The sequence below is a fragment of the Stegodyphus dumicola genome, chromosome 8 (assembly GCF_044657685.1).
Source record: "Stegodyphus dumicola isolate Sdum_Otavi_A_Nest chromosome 8, ASM4465768v1".
NCBI lineage: Eukaryota > Metazoa > Arthropoda > Arachnida > Araneae > Eresidae > Stegodyphus > Stegodyphus dumicola.
Genome location: NC_140775.1, coordinates 42,296,794 through 42,317,889, shown reverse-complemented (window position 1 = coordinate 42,317,889; position 21,096 = coordinate 42,296,794). Strand labels below are relative to the sequence as shown.

Here is a 21,096-nt window from a genome sequence, read left to right as displayed (position 1 = left end):
ATGCAAAAAAGTTTCAATAATCCAAAAAGTTCATAAATATCTATAAAGAGTTCTTTACTTTCACACAAGTCCCTCGATGATCTCCAATCTGGACAACGCATTGGCATTGTTCAGCTTAGTACCTGAGCAATGCGACATTGTAATATCATACATTTGTAAAGAAAGAGTCCATCTTTTAGCTTAGAAGATTGTGGTTCATTCTTTTTAACCCTCTGAGTGGCGCAGTATTTTAGATTCGTCATGAAGACCGGTATTTAAACAGCATTTATTAATTGAGTTTGTATAATTACTTATTTTAGTCTGCATTTTCATAAACTTACATTCATTAAGATGATATTTAAGTTATCAAAAAAGTAAGAAAGCAAAATATCTTTAATAATAAACTAATATATGCCAAGTAGCAAAACTTCTGATGATCGGATAAAGCTGGTCATAACGCAAGTTCACAGATTGTGATCAGTTATCATTTCCACATGTGATCCAAAGACCCATGTTTTAAACTTTTTAGGCTCCAAATCACAGTGTAGGCTTCATTCTCTAAGGTTGACCATGCTTGTTGTGCTTTGATTAATTTCTGGCTAGAATAACTAATCATTCCATTCTTCTATTGAAATAAGCAGGCACCAACAACTGTTGAGGAAGCATCACATTGAATTATAAAATTTAACTTTGGAACAGGGTTATAAAGACTGGATGTCTCCACAAGACATTTCTTTAACTCCTCAAATGCTTTGTTGTATTTTTCTGTCTAGTCTTTGGGATTTATAGACAGCTTCGATTTATTTGTCTATTTGCGGCTTCATTGATTCTGGAATTCGATAAATATATGGCTTCTTTTATTCGGTGTCATTTAATCTTAATTTATGTTCTCTACTTTGGCAATTTGTACCTTATTTATAAATGACTTTTCTTATTTTCTCAACAAGTTATCATGTCTTTTCCTTTATCATTATCTAAATGGCTTAAGTCTTGCAAAGACGAAAATGATCTGATTTGTCATTTACACTAGGTGTGGGATGGATTTCTCCCAATTCTTCCATTTTCAAATATTACACCTTATAGCCATACTTTTGGATTAAATTTCCTGATTTTATTTATGGGAACTCTCCTTATTCTTCCATCTGTCAGTTTTATTCTATAAGGATCTGGATCACAATGAGCTACTATTTCTGTGTGTCCTGTCCATCTGGCATATGATTTGTTACTAGACTCTGGAATCAGCAGATACACTTGATCTCCTAGTTTGATTAACATTTGCTATCATAGGTGCTTGCCATGCTGCTTTTTCTAAGTTCATTTTTAACTCCTGTAGATATTCAACACTACTTTTACCTGATTTGACCTAATAATGACTATGATGATTTTAATACTTCCATCGCTATATACATTATAGTATAATTTAGAATTTCTGAGTAAGCAAAAAACAGGTATGAAATGTGTGTATTCCAATTTTTAGAGTTGTTTCGAATGATATGATGCAGCATATGCTTTAGAACTTTGTTGTACCATTCAATTAATCCTGAACTTTATGAATGTCCTGATGTCATAAATCTAGCATTAAATTCTTGTGTTGATTCTGCAATAAAATTGTTACCTTAGTCGCTTCCTATTACCTAATATTTGCCCCTTTTCATCAAAGATTTCCAATAATGCTTCGCATATCGATTTTGCCATAATTGTTCTCACAGGGGCCGCTTCTGGCTATCTAGAATGTTGGTCGACTGAACACAGTATGTATTTGTGCTTATGCACTGATTAAGATTCATTTGGACCAATGATATCAATGTTTACTGTGTCAAAGGGAAATTCAAGGCTCTGAATTGAGATCTCTGATTCTTTCTCTACTTTGTAATTGACAGTCCTTACAAGTTTTGCAGTATTCTCCTATATCTCATGACATGTTTGGCCAGTAAAATGAATAACAAATCCTTTCTTTTGTTTTTCTCATCCGTAAGTGATTTGCAAAAATAGGTTTGTGTGCTAATTTAAAATCTGTTCCCTTCCAACCTTTGGCACTATTAATTGGCTAACCTGTTCTCCATATGATAGGTCAGATCATCAACAAAAAATATATAAATTTTTCTTTCTTTCCACATCTTTAAAAATATTGCTATAGTACCACAGTCTTTCAGCTGTTATTTAAAACATACTAGCTTCTAAATCTTGACCTATGTTAAATTTATCCTCATTTCTGCTTTGACCCTGAATCCATTTTATGATTAAATTTTGCTCTTCATCTGGGGTAAATAAATTAGCATGGTTTTCACCTTCAAATTCTTTGAATAGATGATTTCTTCTTTCTGGTATCTGGGATGGAGATGCTGTGTCGCAGTCGTGATTTATGCAAAGCGGATGTGACTCAGATGTCAATAAATCATTAACATTTGGAGTAAATACACCAGGAATATGAAGTTTTTCCGTTAATGCTACCAGTTTTTTGACAGATTAAAAAAAATTAGAGTTGTCACCATTTCTGATGAAAATAAGAATTCTTGCTGCTTAGGTTGAAATAATTTCCCCAGAGGCAGAAATTAGGTCAGTATTATAGTTATTCTCAAAAGAGAAGTTAGGTATGTATTTTGGATTCAAAACAGAAATTTCAGCACTGGAATCAATTATAGCTGGGGTTTCTTTATCCTCAATGCAAATATTTACACTTTGCACTGATTGCATAATAATTTCTTCTAATTTTAAGCATGAGGATCCAGTTTTTGCTATTATCTTTATCACCCGTCTTTTTCTCTGGCATTTCTTTTTTTGAAGAAGTATTTTGTTTTCCAATTTGTATCTTTGTGTACAAATTTTAACAAGGTGCATTAATTTTCCACATATGTAACAATCTTTGGACGGATGTTTATTTTTATTCATGTTGTTTCTGAGGCAGGATAATTTTGATTCTCTTAAGACCGGGTACACTTCTTAGCTAAATCCTTAGGTTTTATCCAACTGTCTCTTGTTTTAATATTGCTATAATGTTTTAATATTGCAGTTTTTGTATCTAACATTTGGAAAATTTTGTCTGAAATCATCAGTCAACACAATTTACCAAATGTTTAACTTCGTGTAATTGACAGTAATATTGTAAATTTGCATATAGTCTGGATCTGAACTGAACATATGGCTCTTCAGGGTCATGCTATTTTCTTTGAATTCATTCATAAGCATTTGGTTGATATTCTTTTAATACTAATTTTTTAATGTTTTCATAACATTTTAGTTCATCATTAATATGAAATAAATAAGTAAGTTGCCTTATCACCTAAAATGAAAGTAAAAATTTCAGATTTGGATTGCCCTGGTATTTTGGTTATGAATGCTGTCTCTAATGTTTGAAAAAAGTAAATTGAATTCAAGGCCACAAAAGTCTACTGATATTCCAGGAACTGGGATGGTTAAAATTTGAATGCCTTTTATCAGATTTTTCAAGTAATTTTCTTAACCTGATTTCATGCAAAATTCATCTTTGCATTCTGACTTCTATTTTTTCCCAATTCTAATTATTTTTGTAGTTGTGCTAATTTTAATTTCTCAAATTCAGTCTTTTGAGCTTCTAATACTAATTGTGTATCCCTAGCTTTTATCTTGTTCTCATTTCTGATTTTTCTTTTCTCAACTGTTGAATTTAGTAACTGGGTTACAAATTCTCAGTCATCCTAAAAGTTTTACTGCCCTCAATTTTACTTTTTAATTCAACCACTCTTAAACCTATGGTTGGTGTGTCTTCAATTTCACTCAGAAGCACTACTAAATCTTTTTTAGTGTTCTTAAACATTTTATTTTCATTTCATATATATCTCTAGTAAATTTATATTTTAAATAAAATAAAATAAAATGGCTCCTAGCTGCCTTTCCTGAAGTTTCTGTCCCTCTGCTGTCATCTAATCACCTCTGATTTGAAGAAAGGGAGTGTGTGATGTCACTCAGGCTTCTTCACCTCATCAAAGAAATTATCCACACATCTTCATATTTTTTAATGTTTATTATGCATAGAGAACTGCACTCTAAATCACTAAAACTGTACTACTAATAATTGAAATATCTATATTAATTATTACATGGTAATTTTGTTTTTACTGATGGCTCCTATGAGTGTTCCTCTTTCCGAGTTCTTTCTAGCTCTCCCTCAACTTAGTTTTGGTATCTCTTGGACTGAGAGCTAGTGAATTTTATGCATCTCGTTAGTTGATGTCACCAATACATCGCACCATGAGATAAATAAATAAATAAATACTAGAACTGCATGTTTAAAACTAACAGTTGTAAAAATAAAAGTAGGGTATGAATTTTATAAACGTGTTGTATACTAGTGTATATAGTATATGAGGTTATTGTCTTGTAAAGTGTGCAATACAATGCATACATTCAATCATTTAATTCTGTAATTTGATGTTGCTTGATTTAATACTGTTATACAAACTGTTCTTATAAACTTGTTTGTATAATAGATCACCATTATACAAACTGTTCTTATAAATTCTTGGTCAGTCTCCAACCAATATTCCATCAGAAATATTTATAGTTGGCAAATTAAAATATTATTCCTTTGGATTTATATTGCTATTTTAATTAACTGAAATTTAGAACTTTACTATAAATTCTCCTTTTCCATTCCCCACGAGAAATGTAAATCATTTAGAGAGTATTTAAGCAGAGGTTTTTTGGATTGTAAGACATAGCATATTTCTGCCTCTCAGGGCCACATTACTAGGTTTCACCAGTTCTGTTAACATGTATTATAGCTGCCATCAAATTATTCAGCTTTGTATTATAGCTGCCATCGTTTAAATTGCATGCTGGTCAGAAATTCTTAGCTAACTTAGATTTAAATTTGATTACCAGGTTAAGTTTTAAAATTATGTCCACATGAGCAGTTGTTGATCTTGTCAAGCACAAGAAGTGTGTTTGTGTTCAAGTTTTGTTTTTATAAAAAGGTTATTTTAAAACTTTTCCAAGACTTTGTAGTTGATTTCAGACCCAGCAATAATTCACTCTATGTCTATTAGAAGTTTTATACTAGTTTATGCTATTAAACAAAGTCAAACTGCATAAACTGAAGCATAAATTAGTACTCTAATTCTGAATGCTTTATTCAGTATCATTGTAATGGTTTGTTTGTAAAGTTAAATTAATTTTTTGTTCAATGAAAAAAATAATTTTCTCACATAAATATTTTATTGAATTATGTGTTGGCGATTTTGGTCCAGTGCCTTTTGTCATCTTTCTGATAGTAGCATGCTATTATAAAAGTTCTGATTTGTAGTCACACAGGCAAAGGTGAAAAAAAACTGATCCAAATGATTTTTTATATCTTCATATGAAGTAAATGTTTTACAATTTTAAAAAAAAAAAAAATTGTAAATACTGGAACACCTAATAATTCAGTTTGTCACATATTTGGGGAAAGCACATCCTGGAATGAACAAATATATGAACAGAAAATGTTGTATTTTGAAGGCATACCTGAAATGTTCTAAATGAGTTCTGAATTTCTTATAAATAAAACATTGTTTTTAATTTATAGAGTTATTTTTCCCTTTCAGAAATCGGTATATACAGATATAGTTCAAATATTGCTTAAAAATTATTAAATGTTTGTGAAAGTGGACTAATTTAAATTCTAAAACCAAACAAGTATTTGAGCTTTTATTACATTTACAGTTACAAATGATCTTGATATAGAAATCAACAAAATGCACTTTCCATGCCTTTTTTTTTTTTTTTTTTTTTTTTTGCGTGCAGGAATGAGGCAAAAAATTATTGCTTCCATCATGTTTTAATGGAGAATATTGTTACGTGCATGCTTTTGATTTCTGTAGATAGCTTGTGTATCATCTGCATGATGGGATTGAAGGTAGAGATTTATATGAGGATTATATGGAAATAAAATAGGCATTATTATTATTTTTTTTTTTCCAATATAAAGATTTTGAACATATTTATTTGACCTGTTTTACTTTATTTTCCCTGTTTATTAATTAATAATTAAGTAATTGTTAATTAAATGAATTAGTTTATTGCGTAATTAAATATTTAATACCTCTTATATTTACGAAAGGTAGGTAACACAGTTAACTAATCCCAATATGAATTCAAATAGTAGTTTCAGATTGTTCACATTTTAGACAGGAAATAAAAAGTTGCTACAATAATTTTTATTTAATTGTTCATTTGTTAATAATTATTTTCCTTATTTTTCACTGATACTATGCTAAAACTGATTATTTAGAAAAAAAGACTTAGATTATTATTTAGCATTTCATTCTCTTTAAACAATGCCATTTTTAAAAAATGATTTTCATCATTTGGTTACTAATGTAAATAACTAGAATCTGCTTCTTGAAGTTCATTAAGTTTATATCAATCATTACTCAAATTTTATTAGGACCATAGATTTTATGGAATCCTGATTCTAAAGATTATATATTCAAGTTAGGTTTTGGAAACTAACAATAAAGTTTTATATGTAGGTAAATAAAACAAAAACTTCATTTTCTCTCCTATCCTCCCTTTTCTACTAATTTTGCCCATCAAAAATTGAGGAGGGAAGATTATTGTATTGTTTTTGAGAAAAAATGTTTAAAGAAGTACTTAGCAAATTAAAAAGTGTACATGAATAAATGAGCTTTTATTATTACATTGTGCTAAAGTCATTTACAGTTGTTGCCATCGATTCATTTTATTTCCCCTTTGACTACTGCTTTCTATCCCTTCCATACCTTGCTTTTTTCATACCATAAATCAAAAGTTTTGAAATCATTTGCAAAAATCCTCAGATTATATGAGAAAATATAGTAAAGTTTTTAATTAAAAAAAGAGTATAATTAACTTGCTTTGATTAAGTTTCTTTTCCTTCCTCATCAAAAAGTGAAATTACTTAATTTTGCTGTTTATACTTAGATTTTATAATTTAATATTCATTGATTGCATGAAGCATATGTGTTGAGGGAAACTTCTGTTTTAATATTTTCTTATTGCTTTCTATTTTTATCATAATACAAAGTTAGTTGAAATTTTATTGGCCATATCCAAGGGAAACATGAGGTCTTACTGTTGTCAAGTACCTATATTTCATTCCCCTCCTTTTTTGGGGGGGGGAATATATCGTCACATGCGGCATATGTGGGAATAGGATTATTGGTCCATGCGTATGTGTATGTTTATGTCTGTGCATTTGTATGTTAAAATTGTATATGAGAAATGCTCAAAATGATTACAGTGTATATTGAGACATGCTTGCTCTTGATATACAGACGAACCCTGTTTTATAACAAACAAACCTTTTTGTGCCATCCAGTTTCCTATACACTTAATGTTATATTATACTGTTAAAGCAAACTCCAAGTGCATGAAAATCTGACGTAATTAACTGCATGGATATCTTTAAGGTTTCATATTTTTTCCAGAATTTCTGGAAGTCCTAACAAAAAAATACGAACCGTCAAAATCATGCATGTTTAGGATATTAGAATCCACATTGCTTATTTTTCTTGATCCCTCTTAATGGCGTGATTGGCTTATCTGGTCAGAAGATTTTTTGTCACTTAGTTGATATTAGATTATAATTTAAAATGTTTTGCTTTTTTACTTTCTTTGATGATGCAAATAGTATCTTAATGCTGAAAGTTTATGAAAAGAAAGACTAAAATGAGAAATTCTAGAAATTTAGCTAATAAACGCTATTTAAATATAGGTCTTCATGAAGAAATCAAAAAAGCTGTGCGACACAGAGGGTTAAATTAGCTAAAATGGGAGAATTAATTTTTTTTTCCTTAATCTTCACCTCCACTTTATTCTGTGTTCTAAACAAAGGCTATAAGAGAACAGATGCGACATGTAACTGTAGAAGAATGAAGATACATTAAACATATCTTAGAATGTCATATTGTGTATTGGCTTTGATGCCAGACAAATAGCTTGGCTGCATGGCTATTTTCATGGTTTTCCTTGTGTGTAACTTGGATACGAGCCAGTTTCCATTAGACAGTCTTCTACGAAAGCAGTGCTTCCCTTAGCTAAATAGCTCCGGCATGCTTTCTATAGTCAAATAAACCAAATTATATGATGTATGTAACCACTGAATGAAATAGGTTCTCTGGTTCCAATCAAATTCTTTGAGCAGCCAGATAGAGTTATATTCAAGGCTGATGCTATGACAGAAATTTTGAAGTTTTGGCTATTCAGATAAATAAATAGGGAGTCTTATGTACCTGTGGTTTCTCAGTTGAGTCTTCTTTTAAGGAATGAAAAGTTTGATCCTTATCTGTTTGTTTTGTTTTAGTATAAATGCGCTGCAAGTTCTATCCTCTGAATTGAAGTTTGGTATTCTTTAAATCTTTTGCAAGATTAAGATATTCTTTGTGAAGGTTATAAATCTTTGTGTCTAAAAAATTATTGAATCTGCAGTGGGGAAATGATTGAGTTCTCAATGGACTTAAGACTCATCAGTGACAAAATTATCATCTTTTTTTCATATTTTCCTGAAGATTAAAACTATTATGTATTCTTTTAATAAACTCTCTGCACTCTGTTTCTGTGTCCACACTTCATCCACATGACAAGTTGTTAACATAAAGCTTATGTATCAAAAATAAGGGAAGCATCAGCTACGTTGTTATCTCAAACAGTAACTATATAAAGTATATTTCACTTTGAATTACTAACATATTTAATTTATACAAGGCACCTATTGTACTGATTTCTTGGGGTGTCGAAAATGCTGTAATTAGGCCTAAGTAAAATGCATTTATTTTATATTCACCATTGTTCAGTTTTGTGTTTACCATAAAATTTGCAGGGTTGCCACGCTACCTGGAAAACTGGAAAAAGTCAGGGAATTCGGAAATTGACCAAAAAATTCACTGAATTTAAGTGTTTTAGTCAAAATCTGGAAAAGTCAGGGAAGTTCATACTATGATCCCGCCAAAAAAAGCGATTTTTGCGCCGACGTCGGAAGAGATAACTTTTTTGGCGAATTGCCTATCATGTGAGTGTCTGCTGGCATAGAGCCAATTTTCGCAGCTCCAATTTGATTGCCTTTTAGAAAGGCAAAGCAAGTTTCCCGCAACTTTTGGTTTCCAGTATTCTCGAGAATCGCATGTGCAGTGCATGAACTAAAGAAAGTACCTGTTCTCGTATAAAACAAAATGGGTTTAATCCTAGTATACGGTACCATCATGAAGGTTAGAATCAAAAAATATGTATTGTAAAGAAAGAAAACCTCTCTGCAACAGACGTGGCTCCGTTCCATCATAGAGGGAAACAGCTGTGCATGTGCGATATATCTGTCGTCGAAGTTCGAAGGTCACGTTATCAAGAATTCATAAAATGAATATCGTTTAAAATTTCTTTAAACTCTAAAGGAAAAGAAAATATTTTTTGGCGCAAGTAAATTAATTCATGGATTAGTTATTTTGAGGGGAGTTGAAAACTACGAAATTCCGTTTTTAAAATTATTGTGAAAACTCCAAGAAAAAACGTTCTTTGATAAAACGTTTCTTCTTGGATTTTTCGCAATAATTTAAAAACGGATTTTCGTAGTTTTCTTTTTTGTCAAAGAACGTTTCTTCTTAACACGTGTTTCTCAATTTCCTGTACACATCGCGGAGAGGGAAATTCTGGCCGCCAGGTTCCGTCACCAAATCCCTTAGCAAATTTTAACTCCGCTTTCTAGCCGCGTAATAGCATTTACGTGTATGGAAACTTTTCTTCTTTACATAGACGTTCTTTAGTTAGAATAATCTCCATGTATGGTACAGTGGGATTTGGTGACATGATGATGAGCAGTAAACGAGTCATTTTGTTCTTGGCGACAATTTTCAAAATCGTGCGAAGGCCGTACCGTATACTAGGATTTTACTGCAATTTTTTTTTTTTTCTTTTCTTTTTAATAAATACCTTGTCATTTTGCAGTAAAATAAAAAAATAGTAATCAGTAATCTATGCTAACCATGTAATATAACTATATTCGCTAAAATATCGTTGATTATTATAATTCAATTTTTAAGTAATTATCTTTATTTTTATTTCCCTCTAAATTTATTTATCATTAGTAAATAATGTTTCCAAATTTCAGGAAATTTTCTCTGGCATAATCCTGAAATTAATTCTAGCAGTATGATGACATCACGAAATTTAATGCACATATTTTTTCCTTATGTATGCTGCGAAATAAATATAAAATACCTGAATTTAGTAAAAAAATATCATTAAATATATTTCTTTCTTTCATTTAGCTGCAAAATGTCTGCAAAAAAAGCCTTATTTTATTCCAGATTGGGGAGATTCTAATCTCAATCTTCAGTGGAGGAAACAACTCCTATTATAATTATATTTGTGTTTTCAAGTGTTAAGGTGCTTTTTAAGAACACACCTCACACAAATTAAATTTACCTAAAATCTAACCTAACTTTTAGCATTGCGTTGTGATTTATAAGAACCGGGTTAGCCTCATGTTGAACTGGTGATGATCATGACTAATAATTAAATAAAACGTACAATTTTTATCCAGTGTATATATCTTAAATTTTATTAAGTTTCTTAAGTGGAAAAGTAAACAAAATTATCAAACAAAGTGTACCAAGAATAATTAAGAATAAATGTCCTCTGGGATTTATTGAATAATTAAGTGAATTTGCTACACAGTACAAGTAATACCATAATTAATTTACCTCTTAGCGCAGCCAACGTACATTACGCGGATAGACTGGAATTTTCTCGAAACATACCTGGAAAAGTCAGGGAATTTCATTCTCCTGTTTGAGTGGCAACCTTGAATTTGTTTTCTGTGCACTGGATGTATGATGTCTTATTTTTTCTTTTGGATTTTTCTTGAAAATTATGAAATGATTCTTGGCTTATTATTACATACTGTAAAGAATTTCACCCATCAGGCTTTATGTTGTCTCGATGGGACATTCCGTGGTGTTATGATTATAGTTTTCATCATAAAGTTGTGGAACATAAAATATGACTGGGAAGTGTCTTATTTATAAACTTCTATACTTCATGCTACTCATAAATTTAAATTTCAGAAAATAGTTTTCCATTTTTGCAACACTTAATTTAATAAAAAATAAATCATGTAATTCATTCAAATAGTGCTCAAGTGGTGATGATTTAATTTATGTAATAATGCTCTTATTTAGTAATGTATAAAATTCTTTTGCGTAAATTGAGCTTTAGAATCAAAAAGGCATTATAGCATCTCTTGTGACCTCCAGCGTATTAATCTTGGATGTATTATTCACGTAATTAAAAATCTTGTTTTTTATAAAGACCTATACTTTTGTCCATGATATGCATTCATTCTCTGTACACAAAACATTAAAAATAGTGATGTTGCCATGTAGCAGTACAAAGCTTTCTCAGAGAAATGAGATACAATATTCTCTTCATGTGTACTGATTTAAACTGCATAAACACAGTGCAACAGGCACTAAGTACCTTATATTGGACAAAATACATAGTACATGTTAAGAAGGTATTTATATAAATTTGTTAAACAGAAGTTATTAGAAATATTTGCAATTATTAATAGTTTGTTGATTGAAATAAAATGTCTGTCTCTATCATAGCTCTAGCTGGTTTTTCACCTCACCATAAAATATCAAGCTTTGAAGAAGCAAAAGGTTTGGACAAAATTAATGAGCGAATGCCCCCTCGAAAGGATGCTCTGTCTTCTCCAGTTGAAGATGGTGCTTACTCTTCAAGCCGCTCTTCCACTTCGCCCAACAAATCTTGAAAAGCATTATTACTCCAGAAGTCCCATTGCAGTTGCATCGTCGTTAATGTCTGTGTGTGTGTGTGATTCTGCGGGTCTGCAACGCCTCTATGCCGCCCACCTTATTGAGAGCCCACAATCTTTCAAAACTATAATTTTTTTAAACCTACTGTTGGCATTGCCAGGCATACAGAAATTTTACCATTTTCTTCTTTCTTTCTGACGTTTTTCTTCCTTGGGAAACTAAGTTTTTTTCTCCTCTCACATCTGAAGTGCAGAATAATACAATGCTTATCCATTTCAGCAATTAAAAGCATTAGAATTCTTTAATTTATTGTTTAATGTAATTATTCTGTGGTGGCCAAAAAAAAATTGTATTTCTACATAATTTTGTATAAGATTAGGATTGTGGTCTTATTACTTATGCAATATTGTTTAAAATCCTGAAACACAATACTGCTGTTTATGCAGTGAGAATGACAAACATAAGATTACTTTATTTTGTTTTTTACTTTCTCTTGGTGACGGTTCTCAGAAATTGCATTTTTATGCTTTTATATTTTTTATTTAGTGTTACAGCATTTGCCATGTATTATTCTGTGATGTTATATTTATTTCAATTCAAATCAAATAATATCCAGAGTTATGAATCAGCAATATTTATTTTGTATTTGTTTGTGTTTGTTTTGAACTAATTATTTTCTGTTTTTATTGAGATAATTTATTTTAATTTTGTTAACAATTAATAGAGTTTTATTACATATTCTTTTTAAGTGTTATTTGTCTGCATTAAAATGTGTATTTCTTAGTTTTTCCAAATACTGTTTTTTAAGATCTAGTTAAGAGAATGTGAGATTTAGTAAAGCAGATTACATGATACTCTTTTTTTTTTTTTTTTTTTTTTTTTTTTTAAGTGTTTGAAATGTAACCTAAAAATTAATTATTTAATTACTAATTTAGAAATTTTAGTCAAGTGGCAATTTGCCCTGAAGGACTATTAATTTCATTTTTCAATTTTGCGTCAAAAACTTTAAAAGGCTGTGTCACTTTTCAAATTATCGACATGTCTTATATTTAAAGAAATTAAACAATGAACAATCGACATAAATGTATTCATGCTTCTCACATTGTGATAAAACAATGGTACCTAGAGCCATCAAAATTTGAATAACGTAATCTTCCATAGAATATGGGCATGTGGAAGCCCTAATTTGGAATCTGGAATTTGTTTTATTATCTGTTTCATATTTTGTCAGACATGAAAGAATTTTTGATTAACAAACTTAATTTTTATCTCCATCGCACTGAACTATGTGTCAGAAATTCTAAAGATATGCTCATTTTAAAATTAATTTGCGATATTGCTGTTGAAGTGAATTTTTTATAGCTTAAGTACTTAGAACATGATATTTAATAAATAAAGGTAACACGCAAAACGTTTAAAAAATGTTCCTTTGGACATAATTTAAAGTCTGGAACCTTTTTTTTGGGGGGTGTAGTATATACTCTTCTTATTAAAAATTATTGTGTATAGGACATGAATATTATAGCAGTTTGAGAATTCAAAATGTTAACGCTTAACATAACTCCATGAGTGTTGAAAATTCATTTGATTAAAACATGTCATAAAGTACTATTTAGATGAAATATGATTCTAGAATGAAATTCTTAAACTATTGTATAGCTCTGGTAAAACCATTACATGCCTCAGGTATAATATTGAGACTGGGATATACATCAGCTCCAATCAACTTTCATTGCATCATGTGGTTAAAATATCTGAATTAATATACTTTTATATGTACTGCTTTGAATTCATCTGTTTTATACAGTTACTTGAAAGAAAGTAAAATATGAGTTTCTAAAGAAGAATCAGAAATTATTTCAACTGCTTTTGTTCAGATTTGTGATTTTCTTCACCTTGTATGAAAAGTTCTCAAGGTTACAACCATATGGTTGCTCTGTAATCTTATGTAATACAGTATTTGTATTTGGGTGATCACCTTAAACGCAGCAAATGTCTCATAATATGAATATGTAAAATTAAATTTAATCTTTATATTACTGTTTTTCCCTTGTTGTGCAAATATTTTAAGAAGTTTTAAGTTTAACTCTGTTAATGAAAAATAATCTTTAATTTTCCTATAGATATTTTGATAGTGTTACTTTTTGTTATAACAAAAATTGGAGAGTGAAAAAACTGCTACTTTTTTATATTCTGCAGGCCTTTTAGCATAATGATTATAATTTAAGTAGATGCTGGTTGACAATCATAAGTTTAATCGTTGAATTAATTTTCTGTGCTATATATATGTTATAATCATGTTTTTAAACTGTAATGTTCTCTGAAGTACAGCTGCTCTTCTATAATTATGGTTATTATTTTCTATAAGTAATTTATTTTAAAAGATTGTTGAAAAAAATTGAATTGTTATTATCAGATCAGAAAATTGAAAATCATTTTAAAAAGGCAGTTTAAAACATTTATTATTATTCAAAGCATAATAAACTGCTATTAAAATGCAAATTCTTGATTAAAAAGTTCATTTGTTTAATACCCCATTTAGAAGTTATGTAGTTTTAAGGAAAAAAAAAAAAAGAGAAGAAGAAGAACTATTTTGATCTCATTTAAATTCAAACCTAAACTGTACTTATCTATTTTTATTCTGCTGCTCAAAGTTTTCATTAAATTATATTTTTCCTCATTTTTAACATTAATCATTCATTTCAATAATCATAGCTGTTTTCAGGTTTACTAACAAGCTATGAATTTCATGCAATATGCTTTCATATGTTCACGTAAATTTGTTCATTATTTAAAATATTTTTGTCAGGAATTTACAGTGTAACTAAAATCACAAAATAATGAAAATTAAAATATTATTATATATCATTCTGTTTTTAAAATAAAATTATTATAATAAATAAAATGCACAAAATTTACTGAGTGGAAATGCAATCTGTCATTTTGCATCTCCTAAATTAGATAAGATGTTACCCTATAAAGTCATATAAGATATAATATCCCCCCAATTTGAAAATTTTATTAGTTTATTAAAAATAGGAGCAATATATATTTTTCCAGTACAAAAACATTTATATAGTGTGATATAGTAACAAAAAATATTTCTTCTGATTCTTTTGAATTCAGTAAATCTCGAGCAAAACATAGATTTGAGTTCATTAAATTTTGCCAAAGTACATTAAGGCTATCTGCGTACAAAATATGACATTTTATTACATGAGGCATTTATAAATTATTTATCTAACATCTCTTACTAACCTTTTTAAAGTAACCATGAAGTGAATATATTAGCCTTTTTTAGAATTAGACTGTGTAAAATTAATTAAGCATAATTATTGTAACTGGAAGCTATAATATAATATATATTTTTATAAATAGAAAATGTGTTAAATTGAAGAAATGTCTCCATTGAAGCTTTTCTAGTTGAACTGTATTTTGTCATATTCTTTTGAATTAATTTTTATATTAAAATTGGAACTGGATATTTGAATTCATTCTAGCTGATTAAAAAAAAAAAAATACTATTTTAGTATTCTGTATGCATGGCCAGGCAAGTGATTTCTTACTTAGATAATAGGTACAATATTTCTCTCTGGGTGTTTATAAGTTTTTGTATTCTTGTTAATTAAATTAGCATTGGAATTTATTATTTTACCTGTGATAATTACATGTTAACGGTTGTTTAAGTGGATTGTTTATTTCTTGAATTATTATCAGTGTTCACAGTTTTTAATGCTATTTCAAGTAATATTAATTTCTCTATCCACACCATATTTTTAGGGAGTTAGATGTTACAATATTCTGAATGAACTGTAGTTTCTATTCCTATTCAAAATATAAATTAGCCAAAATACTGATTGAAGTTAGTTTTCTCCTTTTAAAACTGATTGTTTCATTTTTAAGCTAAACAACACTGAACTGTGAAATATCGCTGTTTTATGAAATTTATATTTTCCAATACAGATTTCATGTATTTATTGCAATTTGCCTAAAGTAGTGATTAGTTTTCAAATGTCAGTTTTTATGCAAAGACCTTTTTTTCTCCCCCTTGTCATTGTCATAAGATCTATATTTTTTTAATTAGAAAGAATTTGGCTTGGATGTACTGTTGCAAACTAGTTACGTATATTGACTAGAAATATTTTATGCATTTATATTGTATTAAAAAACATTTAAAATATTTATTTCTGTGCTGTGGTAATAACTCATTAGAGTCCATAGCATGAACTGCAAATCTGAATGGGATCAAGATAGAATGTATGAGAAGACAAGTTCACATTAATTTTTCATTAATATTTCTGTCAACAAAATGAATTATTGTAAGTTTCATAAAGAATTTCTATTGTGATTATTCTGTGTTGGGTTAAAAAATGCTAGAATGAATATGTATATGTACACATATATTAACTTTGTCATTTAAATACAGTATATACTATTTATGTTGAATTTTTCTTTTCAAGAGTAGCATAAAATACTCCCTTCCTCATCACATTTTCCTAAAAAAATAAATAAACCTATAAATGGAGCAAATTTTTTAATAACGATATTTAATTGCATGTTTTGAAGAGATATTTTCTGATATTCATATGAAGTCTTTAAATAAAAGGCTAACTCTGACACTTTTGCATTATTGATGTGATAGTTGCTGAGTATGGAATAATGTTTCATTAAGATTCTTGGATTAAATCATTTTTCTTTGGATCTGCTGCCAAATAATGCTGTTAATAAAATTTTACGATGTTGTATTTACACTGTTATTTTTTAATTGGTAACTTCTAAGTTATATCAGTTATATTTAAAGTTTATCGTGGTTACTGATAATGTATATGTGTTCTATAATTTATATGTGTTCTGATCATAATTGTAATCAGATTCTGATCTGATTATAATCAGTTGTTTTACTATTGTTATTTCTTTTCTTGTAGTGTTTAAATGAGAAAATAATGCCCATGTGTAATCTAAGTAGGCAGATTTGATGTCTCATCGTACAGATTTTTTTAAATACTAATCTAATGGATTTTTTTTAGTAGTACATGACTAACTGGTGCTATGCTAATGGTAAATATGAAATGTTATCTGAAGTAATTTTATTTCATTTAAAGTTGTTTTTCATTTACCAAAAATTTGCATGTTGGTTAATATTATAAATAATCATCTGCATTGTGTAGTTTCTGTAAAAAGTTATTCAGCATAATTGAAATGTAATATTTACCTGCATTAATCTCATAATTTTGTTTTGTTTTTGATTAAATTAATCTTATTCTCTTTAAGCTTTCAACAAATTGTTTTATTGAACTGAATTGTTATACAAGTACTTGATATGTACTGATATTCATATATATATTAAAATTGCTATAAGACATATGATATGATAATATTGATTTTAATGTTCCATATCACTATATAGACAATTTATCTGCACAATAATTTGCTTTCAGACTATTGATACCAAAATATATCTTTATTACAAGCTGAAAAATGAATTGATTTAGTTGCTAAAATGTACCTAAGTGCATTTTAATTTCGCATTTCCATTTGAATAATCATATTATGTATGGTAAATATTTGCAGCCTGTTATAACCAAATTTATTGGCTTTGGTGGTCTTATTTTTATTGTGAGTTAAATGCTTCACTATGCCGAAGGCTTCTGTGTAACTTTGCTGTGTCTGACTTCAGTCTGATCAGTTATTGTTTTTTAGTGATTATTATATAAATTTGTTAGATTCCATGATTTTCTTTTTATCATAATTATACATCTTGCTTCATATGATCTGTTGAATACAAAATATATCCATATCAGAGTACTTCAATTTCTTTTTTAATATTGTTAATTACCTTTTTTCATATGCTTTTTGAAAAATAATGCATTCTGGGGAATAAACATATAAGTATACTTTTAGTGTAGTATTAAATTTTGTAGTATACACCTGTAACCTTAATATTTTTTAATACGTTCTTCCTGAAAATTAGGTATATTTTGCCATGAAAAATGTGTTTATTATATGTGTGTTCATTTAGTTTTAAATACTTATAACTAAATGAGCACACACAAAAACATTATTATTATTAGCTTTTGATTAAAATATTACTTGTAGTTTAGATAATTGACCAAAAATGGTGAATGATTTTGCTAAAGAAACAAAAGCAAAAAATATCGAATATGCTTGTATTAAGAGATTTCTTTGACTTTTTGTCTGTTTCCAATTTCTGTAAGTCTTGACATATTAGAAATGTGAATAACTTGTAATTCTATTTCTTTGATATTAAAAATCTAATGGTTTTTAGTAATGCTGAGAATTGCTTGATAACAAACACAATTTTTTTTAAATTCATTTGTTGAAGTTCCTGACTAATGCTTTTCTGTGCTTCATGTGTAACTTTAATGTGTTCAAAATTGCTCTATCATTATATATTATGTTAAGTACTGTATTCATTATTGTGTAAAAATTTGTTTGAAATAGCTGATGATTCATTATTTTCTGAAATACATGGAAGAATTTTTTTTGGGAGAAATACTCATTATTGAATTCTTCTCATGTGTTGAAATATGTTTCAAAAGTTTTAAACTAGACTCGCAGGGAAATATAAAGTATTTGTCTCCAAAAGCTATTGTAAGCCTTCCTTAAATAAAACATTTCTTTCCTTAATTTCTTTTATTTGAATTACTTTTTATTATAAAGCATATTTTTCTTTGTTATTATAAATGAAGGTAATTAAGTGTCATTTGTTAGGATTATCACTATTCTAATGCTTTTATGGATATCTTGTATATTTCATTATTTGAAATTTATTACAGTTCTAAGTAGTAAGCAATGTAGAATTTGAAGAAAATTGTCATCTGTTATCTTACTTTGCCAACAAGTGTTTTGAAAATTGTTAAAAATAATTTTCTTGAATTGGTTTCAATATGTATTTTATATCATCTTGTGTGCTTGATTTATTTTCACAATGAAATCCATAAGTGTTTAAAAAATGCACATTTCATTTATGTTCTTGTTAAATCCTTAAAGCTTACATTTTGCATTTTCCTGGGATAGGTCATGGAATCAAGAACCTTTTAGGTGAGGTATTTAGTATTTCAAATGGTAGGTATTCAACTGTGTCATAATTACATTCATGAAAATGTGTGCTGTTGAAAATATTCACTCTTTAGAATGTGATGATATAAAATCATGTATATATATATTAGCTACCAACTTTGGAATATGGAACCGACTAATAAAAAGGATTTTGCATCTCAGAGTGATGTAACTTGAAAAGGAGTATTGAAATTAATAAATGACTTTGATAGAAAGGAAAATGATCTGACATTTTTTATAATGCTTGTAGGGTTAATTTTAATTTTCCTTAAGAGTACTTTACAATAAGTTAATTATTGCCTAAGGAATTTTTTTAATCGAAAAAATATTTTTATAGCATTTCCTTTTGAATCTGCAAAATCAAGACCTCTTGCAAAACAACTTTTGAAATATATGATTTAACCCTCTTAGCGGCACAAGTTTTTGGATCTGCCATGAAGACCTGTATTTAAACAGCATTTATCAGCTAAATTTGAATAATTACTTTTTTTAATCTCTAGTTTCATAAATTTATTTCCTTAAGATGACATTTACATTATTAAAGAAAGTAAGAAGGCAAAATATCTTAAAATTATAAGCTACTATATATACTGAGTGACAAAAACCTCATAACGAGATAAAGCCAATCATGCCACTCAGAGGGTTAAATTCCGATGACTTAAAAATCAGATGTGATGAAAAATTGAGTCTTCCAGTTTTCCTGGAAGAGTTGGTAGCTACAGTGTAAATCTGAATTTAAAACAATGAAAATTTCATAATTTGTAATGCAAATGCATTGCAGTATGAGAATTTATTATTGTGTCTACAATTGTTATTGTCAGTGGAAGTTATTTCTTAATTTAATATTGATAGAAAATGTGAAATTTCTCTTGTCTTCAATTTTGCCAGAATTAAAGCCTTATCCAGTGAGCCTTTTCAGAAGTTTGTTATATATGTATGTGGGTTTACCTCATCAAATATTTTAAGGCATATTAGTGATTGCCTAATTTTACTTTTCTTTACTGAGGCTTTCCTGTTACATATTCTCAAACCTGTGCATCTCATTTACATTTTTACATGATCTTGTTGAAGCAAACCTTGTGAATCACATGCAAGAATAAATGGTGTCTTGTAAGCTTTGCCGATATTTTCATGTTCATCATCAAAAATCTTTGAATGTTTAAATGGATTTAGGTGTTTTAGCACACATCAGTTTCCAGTGTTAAAAATTTTTAAATACTGTTGAAGATTTTTTTCAGCATTGAAACTTTAGAGAAGTACTCATTTCCCCAGTATTTACAAAGTTGTGAAAATGGTAAGCTAAGCATTTATAATTTAGTAGAAAACTCAATTTATGAATTTTAACTATGTATGTTGAAAAATAACTTATATTTTACTGGAATCTATAATAAGAAAAGTATATTTTATTCAATGAAACGGTATAAACACTATGTAAATACCTTGTTAAATGAGTACTGACGTGAATAGAGGCATTAATGAGTGTTGCGGAATTGTTCTTGCTGCTACAAAAATACTAATATTTACTTATCAAATACTCTGGAAACCATGTATAAATACTCCATCTGTGTCTGCTACTTTAGAATAGTGAAGTCAGCATATTCTGAGTGTTTTGTCAAAGAGCCTGGTTTGATTCTTGTTGAAAATGTATTATGTGTTGGATGATGAAATCATTCATCTCTACTGTTGAATCTGTGATCCAACATTTAAAAACTTAACAAATAAAATATTGTAATGTCAACATTACTTTTCTGGCACTATCATGGTGTATGGAAAGAATGGGCTTATGTGAGAGTTTTAGTGGGGAAAAAAAAAAAAAAAAAAGTATTGTGCCATGAAAGTGTTTCCTTGAAGATGTTTTATTACACACAAATTGTATTTTTATTCTTATTAACAAATCTCAGTGTTCTTGGTCTATTGTGCTTCTGAGCATCTTTAATTTATGACTACAATGGTGTGAAGTTTCTTCTGTCTATATATATAAGATATTTTAAAATGCTGTAGAAAATCTCTTGCTCATAATGAAATGTGTCAATAGATACTAAATAAAATATTGTCTGTTTTAATGTATTTATTATTTTTTTAGATTATATATATTTTTGTTGTTGTTGAAGCAGTAGCAGAGCCTGTTTAGGTATTCCTTCACCTAAGGCAAAAGAGTAAATGTGCATCTCTATATAAAATGCAAGTTAGTGATACTTGTATATTTTTGTTATAACTAAAATCATAATCTTGCAACTATAATAGCAGTTTTGTGACTTGCAGCCCTTTTTAT

General features: G+C 28.8%; 1 protein-coding gene across 2 annotated transcripts in view; it reads left to right on the top strand.

Moving 5' to 3' along the window:
* The window catches only part of LOC118195994 (serine/threonine-protein phosphatase 2B catalytic subunit 3-like), a 92,955-nt gene extending 72,068 nt beyond the window's left edge, over positions 1–20,887 (top strand). For both annotated transcript variants that reach the window (XM_085821786.1, XM_085821787.1), the window contains one exon: positions 11,574–20,887. In XM_085821786.1, the coding sequence (XP_085677912.1) occupies positions 11,574–11,740 (167 nt within the window). In that variant the 3' untranslated portion in view covers positions 11,741–20,887. The remainder of the gene's footprint in view (positions 1–11,573) is intronic.
* The last annotated feature ends 209 nt before the right edge of the window (positions 20,888–21,096 follow it).